This window comes from Schistocerca nitens, chromosome 11 (genome assembly GCF_023898315.1).
Source record: "Schistocerca nitens isolate TAMUIC-IGC-003100 chromosome 11, iqSchNite1.1, whole genome shotgun sequence".
NCBI lineage: Eukaryota > Metazoa > Arthropoda > Insecta > Orthoptera > Acrididae > Schistocerca > Schistocerca nitens.
The window spans coordinates 139357353-139382375 of NC_064624.1; the positions used below are offsets into that span (position 1 = coordinate 139357353).

At 42.5% G+C, this 25023-nt stretch overlaps 1 protein-coding gene across 3 annotated transcripts in view; it reads right to left on the minus strand.

Moving 5' to 3' along the window:
- Positions 1-25023, minus strand: part of LOC126213592 (uncharacterized) — a 313729-nt gene that overhangs the window by 185556 nt on the left and 103150 nt on the right. For all 3 annotated transcript variants that reach the window (XM_049941451.1, XM_049941452.1, XM_049941450.1), the window contains exon 5: positions 22809-22946. In XM_049941451.1, coding sequence (XP_049797408.1) covers positions 22809-22946 — 138 coding nt within the window. The remainder of the gene's footprint in view (positions 1-22808; positions 22947-25023) is intronic.

The window sequence follows — 25023 nt, forward strand, 5'->3', positions numbered from 1 at the left end:
CCGCGCCGAGTCCAGTGCTGCGGTCACCCGCACTAGCTTTCTCGGTCGAGGACCCACTGCACAAACAGCTCGATCGAGACGGTCCCGCAGGTTCTCGAGTGGGTTTAAATCTGGTGAATTTGACGGCCAGTAAAGTAAAGTAAACTCGTTCCGGTGTACTTCGAACCACACACGTACTATCGAGCTTTGTGACACGTCGCACTGTCCCGTCGGTAGATGCCGACGAGCCGAGCAAAAACAAACTGCTTGCAGGGGTGGAGATTGTCTCCGAGGATAGATGCGTGCTCGTGTCGATTCACTGTGTCTTCCAGAATGCCTAGATCATGCAGGGAATGCCACGAAAACATAACACTCTCTTCTGGTTGCAGGATGTTTCCTTCCAGACATTTCACACTGTAATCGCCAACAACCGTCTGTCCAACTGAGCATAAAATGCAGTTTACACGGAGAGGCCGTTTGTCGCCACTCGTTGGACATCCAGTAGTGATACGAGTGAGCAAATTCCAGCATTCATCACCGACGACGGGCAGTTGGCACGGGTGCACAAACCGGGTGTCCGCAGCAGAGGCCCACACACACACACACACACACACACACACACACACACACACACACACACACACACACACACACACAAAAGAGAGAGACAAAGAGTTCACAAAATGTCCGACAGATGGCGCTGGACAGTAAAACGTCAGTGACTGCGCATGACAATCGTGTATAAAAGGAGCTGTAATGAGAGAGAGAATCAGATGCGCCAGCAGTCACAGCATGTTGACATTACCTGTAAAGGCGCTTTTAGTGAACCTGTATTATCAGAATGGGGAATGTGCTAGTTCAGCGTTACGATCCTATCGCCATAGGAAGGGGATTCGAACGGGTAAAGGTCCGCTGACAAATGCAGCTGCGGCGATAATGATGTCGAAGTTCGAAGCCACGGGTTGTTTAGACGATAGACCCGTAGTGGCCGACCGAGCACAAGGCGTAATGTTGCTGAGACAGTTCAGGAAGAAATGGAGACTATAGCGGATACGTCTATGCACGGGGAAGTCAGCACTCGTGCAGTCACACATCAAACCGGCATTCCGTACACTACTGTTTGGTTGGCACTGAGGCGTACCCTCTGATGCTATCCGTACAAAATCCATCGGCATTGTGAACTGATACCTGGCAATTTAGTGAAGCGGACGGCATTTCCAGTGTGGGTGTTTCAAAAGATGGCGGAAGATGACGATTGGTTGACTAACGTATTCTGGACCGACAAAGCTCATTTCACGCTCCGAGGGGCTGTCAACGCCCACAACTGCAGAATTTGGGCTACCGAAAATCCTAGAATGGTAGTGGAAACTCCATTGCACGACGAGAGTCACGGTATGGGTTGGATTTACCACATCTACCGTTATCGGACCTTTTTTCTTAGAGGAAATGCATGATTCTGGTTTTGTAACTGCTACCGTGACAGGTGAGAGGTACGCCGATATGTTACAGAGTCGCATCATCCCCAGCCTGGCTGATAAACACCTGTTGGAACGTACGATGTTTATGCAGGATGGCGCTCCACCCCATATTGCTAGATGCGTGAAAGATCTCTTGCACGCAACATTTGGTGACAATCGTGTGCTCAGCCGCCACTTTCGTCATGCTTGGCCTCCCAGGTCCCCAGACCTCAGTCCGTGAGATTGTTGGCTTTGTGGTTACCTGAAGTCGCAAGTGTATCGTGATCGACCAACATTTCTAGGGATGCTGAAAGACAACATCCGACGCCAATGCCTCACCATAACTCCAGATATGCTTTACAGTGCTGTTCACAACTTTATTCCTCAACTACAGCTATTGTTCAGGAATGACGGTGGACATTTTGAGCATTTCCTGTAAAGAACATCATCTTTGCTTTGTCTCACTTTGTTATGCTAATTATTGCTATTCTGATCAAATGAAGTGCCATCTGTTGGACATTATTTTAACTTTTGTATTTTTTTGGTTCTAATAAAACCCCATGTCATTCCAAGCAAGTGTGTCAATTTGTGCCTCTCTATCTACATCATTCCGTGATTTATTCTGGTTTCAAATTTATACTGACTTTTTGATTACCTGGTACATTGGGCAGTCACTGCCTGTAGCCCCTCTCTTCATCTGGGTGATCAGTTGCTCAACAGTTGCACATCTATTCCCTCATACACACCTCCACAGCTGCCGTTCATCGCATCATCTCTGGCCCGTGGCGGACCACAGTTGTCTCAGGTACGGTTTTAGATTATATGCATACAACACACAAGTATTACAGGCCACTGACAACACTTAATACATAAATGAAAGTGAAATGTGTATGACATAGAAAGAAATAGCTTTCTATTTAGTTGTTCAGACAGATCACATCTCCACGAAGGTAGTAATAAAATGTAAAAACGTCTCATATGTCTTATTACTGTCTACTGTTTTTCCACAATAACTGATTTAATCTATATTATTAAAATGCTATCCTAGAACCCAGTACCAGTTGCAGCATAGGGGCAACAAAAATATGACTTTCGATATTTTGCGTAATTACTGACCAAATTTAAAATGCTGTCACAATATATTCATTATGAGGTATAATTTTATATTCAATGTTTAACACAATAAGACAAGTATCACAGTTACAAACTGCATGTTTGTCTTGGGGCAGCAGAACTAACAGCACAATGATACACAGACTTATTCATCTAGTATTTGAGAGTGAGACCACTTAACAACTTCCACATAATTTCAAACCTTTACGAAAATTTTTTTCTCGCCACAGAAAATGATTGAAGGAAAAAAGTTTATCGCTTACTACATTTTTAGTCTTCATACAGAAAAACTTTAGCATCAGGTATTACATTTTAATGCAGTAATTCTTTACTACTAGCTTGATTCACAACACAGTCCATGGACAGCATCCACATATATCATTGAATGTAATTGCACAGACAGCATCCACATACCAGGTGTACTGGTATGAAATGATCGTTTTTTTTGTGAAAATGAAACACTAATTTTGAGTTGAAAAGTAAAAACATTTTATTCAAAGTACTGACCATTGCTTTCTACACATTTTGACCACCTTTCTGGAAATTTGTGGACACCACACCAATTGAAAAGTTTGTCTTTTGAAGCAAACCAATCAGACACCCAATTTTCGACTTCTTCGTATGAATTGAAGTGTTCCTCAGCCAATGGGTGTCCCATTGATGAAAGCAAATGGTAGTCAGAAGGGGCCAAGTCTGGTGAATACAGCGGGTGGGGTAGCAGCTCCCAGCCAAGTGTTTTGATTGTATCCTGAACCAGTTTTGCTTTGTGCGCAGGTGCAGTGTCGTGTAAAAAAATTACTTTGCCATATCTTCTGGTCCGTTCTGGTCTTTTTTCGACCAATGCATAGTTCAAATTGATCATTTGTTGTCTGTCACGATTAGTATTCACAGTTTCACCGGGTTTTAGAAGTTCGTGATACACTACACCTTTCTGATCCCACCAAACACAGAGCATTGTCTTCTTGCCGAATCGATCTGGTTTTGCATTCGATGTTGATGGTTGTCCCGGATTAACCCTTGATTTTTCCCGTTTCGGATTCTTAAAATAAATCCATTTTTCATCACCAGTAACAACTCGATGCAAAATTGATTTTCTTTCATGTCTTTGAAGCAAAATTTGACAAATGGTTTTTCAGTTTTCCATCTGTCTTTCATTCAGTTCATGTGGCACCCATTTTCCACACTTCTGGATCTTTCCCATAGCTTTCAAATGGTCAAAAATTGTTTGTTGTGCAACATTTAGCATTGCTCCCATTTGCTTCTGACTCAAAGTATCATCTTCATCCAATATTGTTTGCAATTTGGCGTCTTTGAACTTTTTTGGTGGTCTTCCACGTTCTTCATTTCTTACATCAAAAGCATTATTTCTGAACCATTGAAACAGTCTTTTGCATGTTGCTTCTGATAGCGAATGATCACATTATGCCTCAACAAGCATTCGATGCGACTCTGCATCACATTTTTCAAATGAAAACAAAAAATTAATGCTTCCCGCAAATCATCACTTTCTGGTACAAAATTTGACATTGTCGTCACATTGAAAACATATGAATTTGTTTGTTCCATGACTTGATGTATACTAAATATCTTTGACAGATGTCATACCAACCACACAAAAAACAATTAAGGCTCGTTCACAGCAAATGCTCCCTATCGACACATTTGTATCTTAACGCTAATTTCATACCGGTACACCTGGTATATCACTGAATGTAATTGCACAATTATATCATTATACAACAATAGTTTAGAGATATGATGTGATATACATTGAGATGCCTAAAAAACTAGCTTTTGCTTCAAATGCAATGCAAATTGCCTTGTTTATATTCAGCTAACATTTCAGAATGACAGCTCCTAGCAACTTCCAACAAACTTTAAGCATCTTTTCAAACCTTTCCTGACCTTTCTCTCACTTATGTGCTTAAAGCAAAATATTTAATACATTAATTCATGTGAGCATTAATCTGGCATTTAAAGTGGTCTTACACCTGGAAGTTCGAACTTTTAAAGACTGTGGTTTACTGGTTGTTACCGAATATCTTCAAATTTGTTAAAAATAAATAAAAGGCAAGTTAAGTGTAGTCACACTTTATGAACGACCCCCCCCCCCCACACACACACACACACTATTAAGTAAAATTATGTATATTATATAAATAGTGGCTGCAGAGAAAATAGTCAATTCAAAGGTTATGAACACTACTACAGTACTGATAAGGAACAAAGCTATACAAAACTGAATTGCAGGATTTATAAATGAGCACAATATAACTTGGCCCTTTTGCTGTGGATGCCGCGAGTGTAAACATGCAATACCACCTACGTTACACTATTTGGCTGGAGGTGAAAGGGGGAGGGGGGGGGGGGGTTGAAAATGTGTAAGGGAAACAAGTCCTGCCACTTCCTCACATGCTAGGTGGTTCACTGAAATCAACATTGTGTACACATGTCTGGTACAATGCTTGAGGGTGTTGGCTAAGGTTGGCAATGGGCATGAACTATCTGTACCAGCCAGGAGTCATCTGACTTCCGACCATTCCTTTGATCCCAGACAAGGGCCAGGTTACACATTCTGTATCGAACACATTACACTAAGATGACAAAAGTCATTGTATACCTGCTAATATTGTGTCGGACCTCCTTTTGCAGCCATCGTGCTGCAACTTCTGTGATGATTTTTACACTCCACCCCTCCTTCCAGCAGTAAATTGGTTATCTCTTGGCGCCTCAGAATGTGTCCTACCAACCGATCCCTTCTTTTACTCAAGTTGTGCCACAAATTTCTTGTCTCCCCAATTCTATTCAGTATTTCCTCTTTAGTTACATGATCTACCCATCTAGTCTTCAGCAGCCTTCTGTAACAACACATTTCAAAAGCTTCTATTCCCTTTCTGTCTAAACTGTAAATCGTCCACATTTCACTTCCACGCACAGCTAGACGCTGTACAAATACTTCCAGAAAAGATGTCCTCCTCACTTAAATTTATACTCGACTTTAACAAATTTCTCTTCTTCAGAAATGCCGTTCTGCCATTGCCATTCTACATTTACATCCTCTCTACTTCGACCATCATCAGTTATTTTGCTGCCCAAATAGCAAAACTCATGTACTACTTTAAGTGTCTGATTTACTAACCTAATTCCCTCAGCATCACCTGACTTAATCCAACTACATTCCATTACCACTGTTTTGCTTTTATTGATGTTTATCTAATATCTTCCCTTCGAGATGCTGTCCATTCTGTTCAACCTTTCTTCCGAGACTTTTGCTTTCTCTGACAGAATTACAATGTCATCAGCAAACTTCAAGGTTTTTTATTTTTTCTCCCTGAACTTTAATTTCTACTTCAATTTTTTCTTTCACAATATTCCTCAGAGCTGAAGGAAGAAATACTTAAAGCCACCATGTCAGAATCCAAATCTTCATACAATAAATTATTCTCTGTTCCATGCAGTGCATTAATGATTCCATACTTCTTAAACTATTTAATCATTGTTTCAGTTATAAAAGGAGTCCTACAAAGTTTTCACCCACTCACAAGCTTGAGAAATGCCAGGTCTCTTCCCACTTCCCGACGATGTGATTTCAAATTTGTAGATTGCATCCATCTGTTCCACTCCTCTTCCTTTAGTGTTGATACACACATCTAGTGGTTTAAGTAAACTAGTTATCCCTCCTGGAATTACAGCTAATTGAGTCTCCAGTTCATCCAGAAGTTCATACTTTCCTCTTTTCTTTGCATTAACGACAATTTGATAAAATTCAACAATTTTTTCTTCACACTCAGCTGGCATCTTCTCTGATAGTTTTGTCTCAGCCCACATACATAGCTGATACCTCTTCACAAATCACGAACATGGTGATATCGATCCGAGGAAGTCATTAATCCCTTTATTAGTGGATATTGCTTTCACATAATGAATGATCATTATCATAGAAAAAAAATCCCATTTGTTTGTTCTCTAAAATACAAGTATTGAGTTCTCCTTCAAGTTTTGGCTATTTCACAGTTCCACTTCTCAGATTATGTTTACTATGAGGTTGCTTTCTGTAAAACACCCTCCCGATTCTGCCAAGTTCTCATCATCTTGTTTAGTTGGAGGTGGCTCAGAATGCCTTTATTGCAACACTATTTCCACACTCTTCACCATTATGCAGTCAATTATAGCTTAAATTCAATAGTATACACAACACCATTTTTCAGCCACAGCTTGCAAATAAAACCACAACATAGGTATGACACAAGTGGCTCTCCAAACCACACACAACAATAACTGAAGTTTCAATGAACAACACAAAAACAGTTAACAGCAACGCATGTGCACCCACTTAACTCTACAAAATTAGAATGCTCAAAATTCACAAAGAATGTAACAATGAATTGTTTCAAGCTGAAACAGAAATTTTGAAGAAATGGAGCTTACTGGTTCCTGCCTTAACTTGCAACTGGTGCAAGACACATCCAGTTTTTGTGCATATTTTTGAAGGAAAAAATTGTACCTTCTACAAGGGTTGGAACTTAAAATAGTGGCAACTATTTATTCATAACTGATACAAAAGAGTTACATGTTTCCACCTGTTACTGTTCTTCAAAGTAGTCACCAGCATTGTGTAGAACTCATTGCCAGTGATGTGTAAGGCATAGATACCGTTAGCAGAGCCTGTTCTGTTGATGGTGCGAATGGAGCGGTCTACTGCCTGTCGAATCTCTGGAACAGTTATGAAGCGAATGCCATGAAGTGGTTCCTTCATCTTCGGAATCAAATAAAAGTCACAAGGATTTAAGTCCGTGGAGTATAGGGGATGGTACAGTACTTCCCAGACCCATCAACCGAACAGAGCAGCCACAGCTCGGGCTGTATGCGCCCGCGCGTTGTTGCGCAAAGTGACGGGTGGGTTGCGCATAAAGTGTCACCACTTCTTTCACAAAGCTAGTCGCAGGCGATGCTCCAAAAACAAACAGTAATACTGTGCACTGATGGTCTGCCGTGGAGGAACCTAATGCGTTAGGATAACACCATCACAATCGTACACGAGAATCACCATAACTTTCGCCATACTAGGGCTCTGACGAGCTTTCAACTTTCGCAGCGGCCCATAATGACACCATTCGTTGGATTGGCATTTCAGTTTTGGCTCATACGATGTGGCCCACGTCTCATCCAGTGTTACGATATGGCATAAGAAAAACCTCTCCTTTGCACTCGCATCACTAAGTGCGTCTGAGCAGCGTCGTAATGCACCTATTTCTGCATTTCCGTCAAGTCGTGTGGAACCCATTGTGATGCAATTTTTTGCGTGCCCAGGCGTTCCTTCAGGATGCAAAGCACAGTCGTATGTGCTAATCCAGTTTCGTGTGTGAGCTCACGAACCGTATGGCGACAACAGCATGCACTACTTCTTCAGGGACAATCGACGACCTGCCCGATGCACGTCTGCCACAGTTTGACGACCTTCCTCAAAGGCTTTTACATAATGTGCCGTTGAAGGCTTTTACCAAATGTGCCTCTGTTCTGTATGGCTATGTCGATTCCCCGCACGCCTCTTGAAGATCTCAATGACAGTCGTGCGTACGACCTCTGGCACATTCAATCTCGATCCAACTACGTTGTTCCTGTTTCGAAAACATAGTGACACTGTTACATTGGACCGCTCGCTCACTAGTGACTGTTTTCCTCGACTGTGCGCAAGCCGGTGATGTGGGATGGGCGAGTCCATTTGCTCAGAGGTAAGCTAGGTACGTCAGCAACGTGTGCTATCAGCGACAATAATAGATTCCATTGCATATTGTCTCCACAGCAGTGTTGCCACTATTTAAGTTCCAACCTACGTATGCTGGCAAATACAGTAAGTTGTGGCAGTAAAATGGTGTGAATGTGCCAGCTGGCTGTACGGAATCAGCACTGCAAGAAAGGGCAACGGGGGTAGGTGACAGAATAGCAGACGGGAACTATCGTGTTTGTATGAAGCATTTACTACACCTAGAACGAAGTTACTGATTTCTTTGTGTGTCAAAGTGCACAATCTGTGTCTGCAAGGAATGTCGTATCACGTGCAGCCACGTGACAAGGGGGAAGAACAGTGGTCATAAAAACATCCTAAATGACAGGGACCAGAGATGAGTGACACACTTGGTCAACAACATTCAGTTTCTACACCAACAGGAATTGCTGCTGTCACCAAACGCACTTCCTTTTCAATCAGTTTCAAAGCCAACAATGTGAAGGCAACTGCACGCAGTGGTCATACAAAGTTGGACACCTCGTAAAAAGCCGTTGCTCACGGTGGCACAAAGTTACAAGATGCCGTGGTTCTAGAATCAAACTTTCCAATGTTTCGAGTGTTCATTTCCACACAGTTTATTTGATGTGCTCTAATAGTTTGTTTATTATCTTCATTTAAAACTTTTGTGTGCATCAAGAAATAAATTTGAGTGGAGAACATTTATGGGCTCTAATCTTTTGCTATCCTAAATCGTCATTAGTGCCTAAGCAATGAAAAGATCAGCTTTGACATGTATTTGGCAACGAATCCCCGTACAACGCAAACAATTTATAACTGGTACAGCAAACTCAAAATGAATAAGTTTTCTGCTTAGTTATAAATTTTATGCAGGACACCCTAGAACTCCTGTTTCTAATGAAAATACTGCCACTGTTCAAGCAGTGCTTCAAGGAGATTGACTGACACGAATTAATTCGGGTGATATTCAGCACTGGTACGAATAAAATCCAAGACGTTTTACATCAACAGTTACATGTGAGAAAACCTTGTTGTCGACAGTTACCACTCCCGACGAACAATGACGACACACTGATACGTGCAGAAACACTCTGGACACATTACAATATGGCACTTCCAACTTGGTTTGGAACATTCTTACTGGTGATGAATCTTGGACTCATTGTAAAAATCCCGCAAAGAAAAGTCTCAAAGGATCTTTCAGATAGAACCTAAGCACACAAAAGTCTGACAAATTCACAGTCCTCTTAAGAAGATGTCGGACCCCCCCCCCCTTTTTTTAACAGACTATATTGTTGCTATAGCATTAATAGCATTAGAAGTTAGACATACTGTTATAAGCTACTTGTTACACAAAGATCTGTTTACTGGAAATGATTTTAAAGTTTGTGGGGTGAAAAAGAAAACGATTTTTCATCATGACAATGCACGATTGCATACAGCAAAACAACTGAGAATCTGTTTACAGTCCCTGGAAGTCAGAACCGTGTACCCTCCGCCACACAGCCCTCATCTAGTAATACCATTTCTTTTTGTGCCCAAAAGTTGAAGATAAAATCTATATCTATACTCTGCATCACAGATGTTCCATTGTACTAATTATCAGAGTTTCTTCCCATTCCATTCACATATGCAACGTGGGAAGAATGGCTGACTGAATGCCTCTGTGGAAGCCGTGACCGTGTTATTATTGTAATCTTGTCCACATGATCCCTATGTGAGCAATAAGCAGGGGGTTGTAATATATTCCTAGAGTCATCATTTGAAGCCAGTACTTGAAACTATGTAAGTAGGCCTTCTCAGGATAGTTTACGTCTGTCCTCTGTCTTCGTGACGCTGCCAAATCAGTTTCTTCAACATCTCCATGGCACTCACCTACGGGTCAAACAATCCTGTGACCATCCGTACCACCCTTCTCTGTGTAGTTCAATATTCCCTGTTAGTCATATTCGGTACAGGTCCCGTACACTAAAGCAATATTTCAGAAAGAGCCACACAAGTGTTTTGTATGCAATCTCTTTTGTAGGCTAATTGCATTATACCAGTACTCTACCAATAAACTGGAGCCTACCACCCGCTTAATCACGACAGAGCCTATACGATCATTCCACTTTGTGTCCCTACAAACAGTCACACCTAGGTATCTGTAGGAGTTGGCTGATACCAACTGTGACCCACTGGTATTACAGCCATAGGATACTATGACTTATTGTTTTGTGAAGTGCACAACTTTACACTTCTGGACATTTAAAGCACATTGCCAATCTTTCTACCACCCTGAAATCTTATCAAGATCTGTCTGAATATGTATGCAGCTTCTTTTAGACAGTACTTCACTGTAGACAATAGCATCAACTGCAAAAAGCTTGAGTTTACTATTAATATCGTCCACAAGGTCATTAATATATAACGTGAATAGCACTGGTCCCAACACACTTACCTGGGGCACACAGAAGTTACTTCTACATCTGATGATGACTCTCCACCCAAGATAACATGCTGTGCCCTCACTACCAAAAATTCTCAATCCACTCACAAATTTCACTTGATACCCCATATGACTATACTATTGATGACCAGCATAGATGTGGTGCTCAGTCAAACACTTTTCAGAAACCAAGGAAAACTGAATCTGCCTGACTGACTTTATCCGAGGCTTTCAATAAGTCATATGAGAAAAGTAAGAGCTGGGTTTTGACACTCAATGTTTTCAGAATCCGTGCTGGCTGGCATGGAGAAGGTCATTTTACTCAAGATTTCTCATTTTGTTTGAGCTCAGATTATGTTCTAAGCTACAACAAATTAATGTCAAGGATTTTGGGCAGTAATTTTGTGGATCACTTCTCCTACCCCACTTGTAAAGAGGTGTGCTTTCTTCAAACTGCTGGGTATGGTTTTTTGTTTCAGGGATTGATGATAATTATAGTTTGAAGATGGGCTAGCTCAGCTGCATATTGAGTATAGAATCTGACAGGAATTCCATTGGGACCTGAAGCTTCATTCAATTTTAATGATTTCAGCTGTTTCTCGTCACCACTGACACTTCTTTCACTCATCTTACACAGAATCACGTTTTTGTCATCAGATGAGGCAGTGGAATGTCATGAAAACCTGGTTTCTGAAGTGCCTCAAGAAGAGTACAATCACTGCTTTACGGAATGATTTCATCAAATGCAAAAATGTACAGATGTCAAAGGGGAATATTTTGGGAAATATATATACAGTAAAACTCTTCTTTTTACACTTTTCAGAGACTGACCCAAAAAAAGAGTACAATGTAGGAAAATGTAAAATACAGGAAGGCACAGGAGCCGGCCTGTGTGGCCGTGCGGTTCTAGGCGCTTCAGTCGGGAACCGCGTGACCGTTACGGTCGCAGGTTCGAATCCTGCCTCGGGCATGGATGTGTGTGATGCCCTTAGGTTAGTTAGGTTTAAGTAGTTCTACGTTCTCGGGGACTGATGACCATAGATGTTAAGTCCCATAGTGCTCAGAGCCATTTGAACCATTTGAAGGCACAGGAAACACAACAAAGGTGAATAAATTGCTCTTTACATTGTATAAAATATGAAATTAAAACAATTTAATTTTTACGTATTTAAAAAAATCTGAAATAATTGATTGTTTTTGTTTCTTTGTAACAGCAATTGGCTCTACTTGTCTCTCCACAGTATACAAAGCGTTAATCACAAAGGCAGTGGCTGAGTGCTGACACACACAAATGCACACTTGGGTTTCCCTCATCGTTCTGATGATGTCCAATGGCATAAATAAAACACGGAAGCAAAAGTCTTTCATGAAACTATATCAAAGAGATATTTGTGTTCTAATGGGAGACTTATTATTGATAATGATTACAAAATTACGGTAAATAAAACTTGTAACACAATACTGGTTAAAACACAACAGCTGCAGAGAACAATGGACACAAAATCTATAGCTTGTTCCCGGCAAAGAGGTTGCTCGGTTCAGGGACGTCCTGGGTGAGAAACAGTGTGAAAATCATCACCATCATCATCACCATCATCATCATCATTATCATCATCATGTTATGGAGCATCTTAAGGAGGAATGTTTACGTCTGACATCAGGTTGTACCAACCTACAGCCATCGACACACAGACCGTGCTGTTGAACACGAACGTGAAGTTCAACATGCTGCTGAATGCTCTGAAACCACACGACCTAAGCATACGCTACGTATGCCTCAACACAGTACACGCGACTGCAGCACTTCCAAGTGGAAGTTGTTGGCTGCATCTGGCTCACACATCTGATTGTTTATGAAATAGATGGGCATAAAATTCCAACATTAGCTCTATCAAAACACACATTTGCTCCCTTACCCATACACTAGTTAGTTTGTTCTGTCTGTAGTATCCATGTCATAAGGCAAAAAGAAATTTATCATGTCCAGTCAATAAGGACATCGGCTTACAAAGGTTCCTTAACAAACAGTGCAATACAAATTCTCTCGCTTGATTACTATTCCTGTTCAGCAGCAGAATCTTTACAACATGTGAAATAAAAAACTTAAAGCAAGAAAGTGCAAAATATCTTACTGCAACCTGTCTTGCAGATTAAGCCAATCAAACAAACTCATGCCTCAGAGAGAGTGCACTTATATTTATATAGAGAGTGCACTTATATTTACATAACACTGAGTGCTATAGAATTTACTTTTATTAAACTAATAAGAAATTATCAGAACCTATTACAAAATGTGAATACTGATGATAAAATTATTTGGATATAGTGAGGCAAGAACCAGCAACGTATCAACAACTACATGACCATTCAGCGACGCTACTTCATTGCGCTATACCAACTATGACTGTTGGGTGACCATACTTTGCATCTTACAATGTTTTAATCGTATATATTTTACTAACTGACATTTAATTATAACGAACTGTATCAATAACATTGCATTTCTTACGGATCCTGAGTGTATAACTGCCTTGAAAAGGTATACTTTCATAATACACAAGTTACAATAATTCTTTAACAACCAATATGACATATCCCATCATTTTATTACAAAACAAAAAAAAACCTTCAATTCATGATGAGTTTTTCAGAGCTTCTCAATTTTATGATGCTTGGAGATGGCACATATAAGCATGGGCTTCAACTGAAAGCCAACACAGCCTCTCATGAGTCTGTACTGAAGAGATATGGCACATGCATGATAAAGGTGGTTTCCTTCCATCTCACTGGCCAATATTTGCACAAGTTCAAAATATCTGTCATGTTTGATACTGCTCTGCACATTTGGAAAAACTCCCAATGCACCTTCTCCATGCTACAATGTCAGAAACTGGCACACTCAACGCTCAAAATTTTAAAGCACAGTCCGTGTGCCGATGGCTTAAGACTGCACTCCAAGTACGGATTAGCGTATTTCACGTGGAAGTAATGACAATTTGTGAAAGCCCATTACAGAGACAGCCAACTTCAAAAGCAGTGTTTATTTATATAAATAACTGTGAAATTAAATTAAAGCTATTGTAATACAATGCAATGAGTAGGGGGGAGCTCGCTACTAAAGCCACTGTCATCTCATTTTGATAATTGTTAAGGCAGTGACTCAGTATACTTTCCCACCCTTCCCAACACTGAAAACCTATAAGCAGGTGGCCGTGACCTGACACGCTGACAGTTAAAATCTTGCTTACTGCACTAACAATATATTATGTGATCAATAACTTTGCATACAGTCTGCACTTTCTGCTTTGTTCTGAGGCTGATGTTGAACAGGTGCTTAACCTGCAGCGTGTGTGGACGGTGTAGTTGAGGCTACAGGTGGTTCTGCGATGTTTCGAGAGTGTCGCTCATAAAATGACTCGAGCCCATTCATTCAGTTAAACGTGATCACGAACACTGACATTTATTTCAACATTCTCAGTGATCGAGTGTTGCTGCTCGTACATCTTCATCGTGCTGATGACGATCAGTTTGTGGGGTGCTCAACTGCTCGGTCATTAGTATCCGTACAAAATCCCAATTTTTTCCACAGTCCAATTTTTTTTCCTCAGTACAATCTAACCACTGTCACGAATGATGACAATGATGACAAAATGGTGAGGACAACACAATCACCCAGTCTTCTGGCAGAGATAATCCCCAACCCGGCCGGGAATCGAACCTGGGATCCCGTGATCCGGAGGCAGCACTGCTAGCCACTAGACCACGAGCTGCGAACGCCTTCACGACGAGACTGCTACGGACAGTATCACTTCCTAGATTATAACAGCTGTGTACACAGGGCTGCAGATATACAACCTCGTCTAGACGAATGTTCAGAACCCTCTCACACTTCGACTGGTCGGCCAGATAACTCGATCTTAATCTCACTGAAAATGCCTGAAACTACGAACAGCAGGGAAAATGCAGAAACCACCCTCCCTGCAATTTGTTAACTGGACGAGGCATACAGGATGAAAACTGTAGATGTTCGTATCGAACCTAGTATTAGTGCGACATCTCTCGGTGCGTGAGTAATTTTTGTCAGGTGTTCCTGTCCAAACCACCTTTTTCTGTGAGAACCACTGCAGGATGTGCAGGAATAGAGTCGATTAGGTTCTGGAAGGTACCGAGAGCCGAGCCGACTGCAGTGCAGTTACCAGCTGTGCTATTTTTCTCGGTTCAGGATCCGTGACACGAACAGTCCGACAGATTCTCAAACGGATTTTAAACTGAGCAGTTTGGTGGCCAGTGTACTCATCCTGGTGCTCTTCACGTGTGTACGCTGCAAGCTGCATAAGACATTTCGTTGTCCTGCCGGTAGGTGCCACGCGCTGAGGAAAAACAAACTTCGTATAGGGGCGGACGTGGCCCTGGCAATAGCTGCATTGTGCTTACAAAAATACTGAAATCACCCAGGGAATGTCACAAAAATATTCCTCAGACCGTAACACTCCCTCCTGCAGTGTCGAGCCTTCCGACGACCGTTACAGTGTGTTCGCTTCGAGAAATCTCGTGCCGCACACTCTGACGGCCACCTCTCCGATGGAGTACAAAATGCGATCCGTCTGGAAAGGACACCTGTCACCCTCAGAAGAGATCCAGTTACAGCACTGGCACACAAATTCCTGCCTTCGTCGCCAATGAACAGCAGTCAGTGTAGTGCCCCCAGAATTTTACGAAAGTCTGGAGACACTCGTGTTCCAGCCGTTTCGAACACGCTTTATTTTAAAGCGGGGTGTAAGGATGAGCACGGGATACTGCACCCATTTATTGTTCGTGCAGGCGAAACTGGGAGGGAGATAATTCGTCGGCGCCGGCAAGTGTTCCGCGCGACCTGCCGAGAATAATCAAATACGGCCCGGAAGATCCGTGGCCGGCTGCAAAGAGTAATGTAGCTTTGGATTGTTGAAAAACAAATGGAGTGACTCGAGATAGTGACTGTTTATTAGACGAACTGCTGTCGAGAGTACGTGGACTGGACATGGATAGTCAGCCACGATAAAAGCTTATGTATTAATTGTGTTCAAAAATGTGTAATTAACTGATTCACGGTGCCCGGTAATATGTGGGCTTACGTCATAAAGTTAAATTGTTTTTTTGTACAAAGTGGAAATAAATACGTTCTGGTGCATTGAATGATATGCCAAGAGTCATATTTTTTAAATAAGGGGAGAGAGGGAGGGTGGGGGGGAGAGGGAGAGGGGGAGAGAGAGAGAGAGAGAGAGAGAGAGAGAGAGAGAGAGAGAGAGAGAGAATTTCCCCTTACTAGCAGTGAAATCTTCGGAGAAGCGTCCAGTGCTAGCAGAAGACATCGGCGCTGCGAGAAAGCAGAACCAGCATTCTTCAACAATTAAGTCCACGAAAATGCTTAAGCTGTATAGAGAGAGCTTAACATTACACCAGGCCACCGCATCAGGCCCCTGCTACAGAAACCTGTCACCGAATGGTCTCTAAGGATACACTGCCAGTAGCCACTCGATTCGTCTGGACAGTCAGCTGCGAATCTATTCACCTGTTCCCGTATCCGACAGCTGTCATTCGCCTGTCAGCTACGGCCAGTGATGCACCACAGTTGCCTCAGCACCGGTTTTGGATACAGACATTTTTGCCGTGCACGTTATACGTGGTGACTCACGAGGTTTTCCCCCAGTTTCTGGAGGGTTTGTTTTGTTGTGGTCTTCAATCCTGAGACTGGTTTGATGCAGCTCTCCATGCTACTCTATCCTGTGCAAGCTGCTTCATCTCCCAGTACCTACTGCAACCTACATCCTTCTCAATCTGTTTAGTGTATTCATCTCTCGGCCTCCCTCTACGATTTTTACCCTCCACGCTGCCCTCCAATACTAAATTGGTGATCCCTTCATGCTTCAGAACATGTCCTACCAACCGAACCCTTCTTCTAGTCATGTTGTGCCACAAACTTCTCTTCTCCCCGATCCTATAACAATACCTCCTCATTAGTTACGTGATCTACCCATCTAATCTTCAGCATTCTTCTGTAGCACCACATTTCGAAACTTTCTATTCTCTTCTTGTCCAAACTAGTTACCGTCCATGTTTCACTTCCATGGTCTGGAGGGTATTCCTTAGGTTATTTGGAAAAAAAAAAAATTAAATAAAGTAATGGGATCACATCCATAATTAAGGAGCTACCGTAATTGGAAAAACTCAGGAAAATAGCAGAAAAAAACTTTTATTGCACGATTTCACTATCAAAAATTCACATAATAATTAATTTAAACAATTTTGTAGCGGTCTCTTGCATTCAGAGTAGATTTAAAGCAAGTGTTCAAAATTTCCTCTCTGCATTTGAAGGCAAAGATTCACACGGGAGAGAACCGGGCGAGTAGCAGTTCGTAATTTCACACGCTCGTTCCTTATTGACACTGTGACATCTAAAATGCGTTGTATCAATTCTTCTCGTGTTCCAACTTAACTTCGTACAGAATGTCTTTCATCCACCCCCAGATGCAGTAATCTAGGGGTGTTAAATCTGAGGATCTGGCAGGCCAGTCGACAGGGCCCCTGCGACCTATCCATCCGTGTGGAAACTGCCGATTAAGATAGGCTGTTACCACGTGGTGGAAGTGTGTAGGTGCCCCGTCATGTTGGACATACATGTGCTGTCTTGTTTCCAGAGGAACATCTTCAAGAAGCTGTGGTAAGTCTTCTCGTAAAAACTTACCGTACGTCTGACCATTTAAATTTCCCGGGAGAATAAACGGCGCCATTAACTGGTCACATGCAACACCACACCAGACATCATCATCATCATCAACATAATCATCATCATTTAAGACTGATTATGCCTTTCAGCATTCAGTCTGGAGCATAGACCCCCTTGTAAAATTCCTCCATGATCCCCTATTCAGTGTTAACATTGGTGCCTCTTCTGATGTTAAGCCTATTACTTCAAAATCATTCTTAACCGAATCCAGGTACCTTCTCCTTGGTCTACCCCGACTCCTCCTACCCTCTACTGCTGAACCCATGAGTCTTTTGGGTAACCTTGCTTCTCCCATGCGTGTAACATGACCCCACCATCTAAGCCTGTTCGCCCTGACTGCCGCATCTATAGAGTTCATTCCCAGTTTTTCTTTGATTTCCTCATTGTGGACACCCTCCTGCCATTGTTCCCATCTACTAGTACCTGCAATCATCCTAGCTACTTTCATATCAGTAACCTCGACCTTATTGATAAGGTAACCTGAATCCACCCAGCTTTCGCTCCCATACAACAAAGTTGGCCGAAAGATTGAACGGTGCACAGATAACTTAGTCTCGGTACTGACTTCCTTCTTGCAGAAGAGAGTAGATCGTAGCTGAGCGCTCACTGCATTAGCTTTGCGACGCCTCGCTTCCATTTCTTTCACTATGTTGCCGTCCTGTGAGAATATGCATCCTAAGTACTTGAAACCGTCCACCTGTTCTAACTTTGTTCCTCCTATTTGGCAATCAATCCGTTTATATTTCTTTCCCGCTGACATTACTTTCATTTTGGAGACGCTAATCTTCATGCCATAGTCCTTACATTTCTGATCTAGCTCTGAAATACTACTTTACAAACTTTCAATCGAATCTGCCATCACAACTAAGTCATCCGTATATGCGAGACTGCTTATTTTGTGTTCACACATCTTAATCTCACCCAGCCAGTCTATTGTTTTCAACAAATGATCCATAAATAATATGAACAACAGTGGAGACAGGTTGCAGCCTTGTCTTACCCCTGAAACTACTCTGAACCATGTACTCAATTTACCGTCAACTCTAACTGCTGCCTGACTATCTATGTAAAGACCTTTAATTGCTTGCAAAAGTTTGCCTCCTATTCCATAATCACGTAGAACGGACAATAACTTCCTCCTAGGAACCCGGTCATATGCCTTTCCTAGATCTATAAAGCATAGATACAATTCCCTGTTCCACTCATAACCCTTCTCCATTATTTGCCGTAAGCTAAAGATCTCATCCTGACAACCTCTAAGAGGCCTAAACCCACACCAGACATTGACACTTAATCAGCGTTGAAACTGAGATACTACCATGCCATTTGGATTGTTGATGCCATCTCTTGTAAAGGTCGCCTCTTCACCGAACATTATGAAGCGACAGAGCTGCCGATTTCCATTTAACCGGACACAAAAGTGCAAACAGTTGGCACAATCGTGTGGCTCTAAATGGTGAACTTTCTGCACATGAAAAGGATACAGTCCATTCTCATGAAGAATCCCACATAACTTAGTTTGTGAAACATTCAGTCGGATAGCTAGGCGTCTCGTACTTGAATGAGGACTATGTGCTCTACTGAATTATGAATGTTTTCCTCTTCTGGAACGTCACGATGTTTTTCAGAGTGAATACAAATACTGGGAAGAGTATCAGTTTCTAGCAATGCTCGATACATTCCACTAAATGTTTTGGCACTCGGAATCCTGCAAAATGTACACCACCTCTCCATACTCCTGCGGTGAAAACTTGTATGGCATCACAAAGTATACTGCATACAGGAGACAATAACAGTAAACGGTGACTGCAGTATCAACAACGCGGTTGTTACCCAAACGTACTATTCACTGCACTCGCCTTCCTAAGACTGATAGTGTGTCCTGTGAACACAAGTGTAGCGCTCCATACACTGTGGCATGTTTCAGAACTCTGTTGTAGCTCCTTAATTATGGATCTGATCACATTACTGGGGCAGAACCTCGTGACTCACCCTGTATTTTATCCACAGTGGCACACGAACTGTTCGCAAACTCTGCTGCTTAGAAAATGCTTCACCCCTTCATCCAAAAATCAATGGCTGTGACGTCAGATAAATCACTCCATTTCTGCATTACGACAACGACTGCACTGCTGGTGCTGCCAATCGGCATGTGTGAGTCGTCACTGCACGTCAATGTCGAATCTAGGCAGTGGTCATTTTAATGTGACTGAATTGTGTACGAGGAAACTCGATCACAAACTGATTTTAAATATGACGACAGAGATGTTACCGGTGTACTTTGTCGGATCAAAAGTATCCGCACGCATCTACGTATTGTCGAATTAACCACTAAATGCCACGAGAGATGGGCCCACCAGTACAAGAGAAGCCAGGCAGTACTGTGTTGTCAGCAGGTGAGCAGTAACAACAGAATGGGTTGGTCAAGAGAGCTTGGTGGCTTCAAATGCGGACTAGTTACTGGATGCCATCTGAGTAAAAAAACCATAAGGGACATTTGAACCCTTCTAATGCTGCCAGAGATGACTGTCGGTGATGTGACTGTCGGGTGGAAATGAAAAGGAACAATCGCGGCTAAAGCAACATCCGTGCAGACCTCATGTACTTACCAACTGGGGCTGTCAAACATTGCAGACAGTGGTTGTGAGAGGGTTTGGGTTTGGAAAATACTTCACAAATGTTAACTGCTATCACATTTAGCACCTACAGTGAAGTACAGAGGAGGTGGCATTACAATACGGGTGTGTTTTTTGTGGGTAGCGTGTGGTCCCCTTACTGCACTTGAAAAAAATGTTGAATGCATTGCGAACTGCGTAAAGTAGCGGACAGTAGAGCAACAGTCTACAGTCTCTTTGTATCATCATGACAATGCACCCTGTTGTAAGGCAATAGTTTGTGGACAATAACATTCCTGAAATTGACTGGCCTGTGTAGAGTCAAAACCTGAACCCAATGGAACATGTATGGAATGAGTTAGAACATCAGTTTTGCTCCAGACACTAGCATCCTATACAGGGCGGAGAAAAATTGTGTCACGAAATTATAACCCTGGATTGCTGATGCCAGTACGAACCAAAATTGCTAATGTCGTGTAGCTCGATGCTGCACAATTTTTAAACTACAGAACCTCGGTACCATGCGCTGCAATTGGCCGCGGGATTGCCCTTTTCCCAGATGCTCCGGACAACACGTGACCGCGAATGCACTGCCTGCCGGAAACCGCGACATATCCGAGACAGCCCCCACGCTCGGTGGTAGGGCACCAGCTTTCCACTCTGGGGGCGAATCTGTCGGGGGTCCCGGCACATCCACTGTAGTTCCGTGATAAACGTACTGGGAACAAACCCGTCAACATTTGTTACTTAGCATACAGAAAGTATTTTACAAGTTGTAGTTAGGACATTGTTTACTCAAAGCAGGTGCTCGAACTGGCGACCCTCTGACGCGACACGAGCTTGGTACCGTCGAATGGTGTTTTGCCGAACTCTTTCGAAGATCCCTGGCATTGCCCTGATGTGATTGGTGGTATGTTGAATATAATCCATTAATTCCTCTTCGTTTCTAGGTTGTTCTTGTCCAGGTGGGTGAACTAGAACCTCGAAGAATCCCCACAGAAAATAGTCCAGTGGCGTAAGGCCCGGTGATCGCGGGGGCCACGTCCTACGAGCGCCTCTGTCAATTAGCCGATCGTCAAAGAGTTCATTTAAATATCTGCGCATGGCACGACTGTTACGTGCGGGCGCCCCATCGTGCTACAACCACACGTATAGCCTTATGTCCAGGGGAACATGTCCAGCAGGCCCGGTAGAGTTTTTTGCAAAAAATGAAGGTAATTTGACCCGGTAAGTCGAGGAGGTAGACGGACCGGCCCAATCAGATGGTCACCCACAATGCCTGCCCAGATGTTGAGTGAAAACCGTTTCTGGTGTCCGTGGATGTACGTGACGTGTGCATTTCCCCTCGCCCTGTAAGGAATGTCTCGAATGCTGTAAAGGCCATCCCAGTGTAAGGTGCACTCATCGGTAAACGAGAGAATGGTGAGGAAGTCGGGCTCTCGTGCAACATGTCGCAGAAACCACCAGCAAAACCCTAGCCCGTGTTCATAGTCCACCACAGGATTTAGGTCTTGCACAGGGTGGAAACTAAATGGACACTGACCGTCATCCCTCAAAACCTCCCAGGCTTGCCGACGAATGGCCCACGTCGTGTCCACCCACTCGAGTACTTGTCGTAGCTGCTTCCTCAAAGTGCTCGAGAACAGTCTGTTCAAATGCAACATCCCGTCTTGTTCGAGGGCTTCCGGCATCACCGTGATATCTCGCTAAGGAGCCCGTTTCGGCAGGTCGCTGGTGAATTGCTGTAAATGTTTGCAGCTGTGGGTGGCGTCTTGCTGGGTACTGTTCCTCACATAACCATCGAGCTTTGTGCACATTACCATTGGCTAGTCCATAAACAAAAACCATATCTCGTTGTTCTTCAAACCATGCTTACTCTATGACTAAACTGCAGGTGACGTGTGTGCGCTCCAAATGTGCGACTGCCTCTGACGTGAGCTGGAGACAAACAGCAAGACCTATTCAACACGTGTACAAATCACGTTGGGGCAGTGACGGGTTGAGGGACGTTTTTATGTGTGAACTGACAACCGTAGTGCTGTCCGTCAACCGACAAACGGCAACAGGGTAATCCCGCAGCCAATCGGAGTGTGTAGCACCAAGTTTCTGTAATTACAAAATGGTGTGTTGTCGAGCTACACAACATTAGTAATTTTGGTTCCTACTGGCATCAGCTATAGAGGGTTAAATTTTCGCGACACAATTTTTCTCCACCCTGTATTACCTTCTCTGACTGTGGCTCTAGAGAAAGAATGGGCTGCCATTCCTCCACAGACACTCAGATACTTCACTGAAATCGTCCGCAGCAGAGTTCAAGCCATCTCAGAGGTGAAGGTTGGGCATACCATGCATTAATGTCCACTTATAGGTGTCCGCATCTTTTGATCAGATAGTGTACAACTGCTTTGAAAGTGGCAAAGGGTCTGAAATGGCAAAGATGCAAAACAGACACAAAAGTAAAATGTCAACTTGTTCCACTCAGATCAAACTAATTTTAGCATGCCTTTGGTTTACATTCTGTAGTCAAAACTGCTACTGGAGATTGCCAAGTCGTCACACAGCAGACAGCAGTCCAGTTTTTTCATGAATAGATAATTTTTTGTGAAGCTTTTGCTGATTACTTAAATGCAACAGGGTCCTTCCAGTTAAACTGTGGCACAGATCGTCAGATACGTGCCTTAGACAAACTAGGAAAATGAAATACCTTTTCTCGCTTCACAGTCAAGTTCGATGGTGGAAAATTCACGTCAGCTCGCTTGACTGGCTCTTCTTTAATAACACGATTTTTCACTGGCGGCCACACCGTGGGTTGTTTCTCTCCTCCTCCCAGATTCTCGCAGTCCTGAAACAGCACTCACATCTCATATAAAGAAAGGGTGTCCCTATGGAATGTTACTTTTGAGTACATAACAACATACAAATTTATTGATCAAATTCAGCAATTTACATAGCATTGCAATGAACTCTACCTGTGTTTTTGTACGAAACGTATTACTCAAAAAACGGCACACTCTCCTGTTTTCAATGAAATTTTCCGTAATTTTTTGGCATTCTCGTGCCTACCTTTCTGAAATAACAAATTGAATCACAGCTTTAAGTTCTGAAAAGTGACTGTGGTTTGCTGGAATTCACACGAGATTTCAAACTCCACAGAAAGAAAGCACACAATGTCACATCACAAGATCTGGATGGCCGATTCACGTCACCACTGTCAGAAATGACAGGACCAGTGAATCTTTCTCATAAGAAGTGCATTGCTGCAAGCGATGAGTGACATATTATATATTCCAGTCAATTCCATTCTGGAAATCACCAACAACAGATAACGATTCAAATGAAGCCTCTGTCGCTATACCAGATATTCCTCCTGCCATGATGAGGTTTAATTACACAACACCTCCTTTCTAATTACTTTTATAGTTTATTACCCTCTTCCCTTACCCTCTCCCTCCTAACTCATTATTCTCGATGTTTTTGCTATTTACCTTTTTCCTCTTTAGGATTGCCCTTTGTTAACTTGCACTTAATGACAAGGGTGTTTTCCACCACTGTTCTACATGACAAAGGGGCCCAATATTAAATACTTTCAATGTCTAACTGAGAAGTTTTTACTTTTTTTTTATTATTATTATTTTTTTTTTTTTTAATTCACTCGCCTTTTAGCGATATTAGATCTGCTGCTTGTTACATTCACGTGTTTGAGCTGTAATTATTTCCTCACTGTTCCAGTCTGATGACGCGATAACTGTGTGAAATGCATAGCTGGAACTAATAAACAATTACATAACAGCAACAGAAACTTGATTACTCATTTGAATGTGATAGGTTACACCAGGACTGGGCAGCCTGTGGGCCATATATGGCTCGCAGAAGAAAGTCACAATCCGAATTATATGAACACGGTGTCCATTCTTTTGGACCATTTTGATCCTGCAGTCATTACAAATTGTGACACAAAGGAATTAAAGATATTTAGCTACTTGTGGGCACTGATTTACATTGATAAGGAGTCCTGGGTTCGAATCCCGGTCCACTACAAATTTTCAACTTTCCCTTTTGAAGTTAATTAATTACCACTGGCAGCTAAATGTCATTAATTCCTTTGCATCTTGATTCATAATGGCTGCAGGACCAAAATGGTGTCTGTTCTTTTGGACACACAATTAAGGTAAAACTGGCCAATGATCTCTTTGGCTCAGATGCACACCACCCTCTGATCAGTGACACACTGCGAGTAATGAGGATAATGGGCAAGGGTCACTATATTCACAATATGTATACGAGTTGAGAATTTGGGTGTGACGCGAGGCGCGCTACAGTAGTCCGTGCAGTCACAATGACCACTGTGCCCAGATGGTTTAGCGGTCAGAGCACCTGCCTAGTAACCAAGAGACTCGCATTCGAATCATGGACTGGCGCAAATTTTCAGCTTTCTCCATTTATGTAAATCAATGCCCGCTAACAGTTAAATGTCATTAATTTCTTTGTGTCTTTACTCCTTATTGTTTGTCAACTGCGAATGCCTATGCCATCGGCATATTTTGTTTTCTATTCTTTCTCGCTTTAATATTAGTAAAGAATTCTTATCTGTTATGAACATATTAGAACACTGCAACTGTTGAAACTGAAAATAATTTATGATGAACTAATGAACCAAGAAATGCTTCTCAATTGCTAAATATGTATGCGAATCGGGTATATGTCATGACCTCTCTCTCTCTCTCTCTCTCTCTCTCTCTCTCTCTCTCTCTCTCTCTCTCTCTCTCTCCCCCCCCCCCCACTTTCTCTGTGCATCTCCCCCCCCCCTCCACCCAATCACACTCTCTCTCTCTCTCTCTCTCTCTCTCTCTCTCTCTCTCTCTCTCTCCATCTCCTTTTCACCCCTTTCCCCTCCCTTTATTGTTTTTGCCAAAGAAATT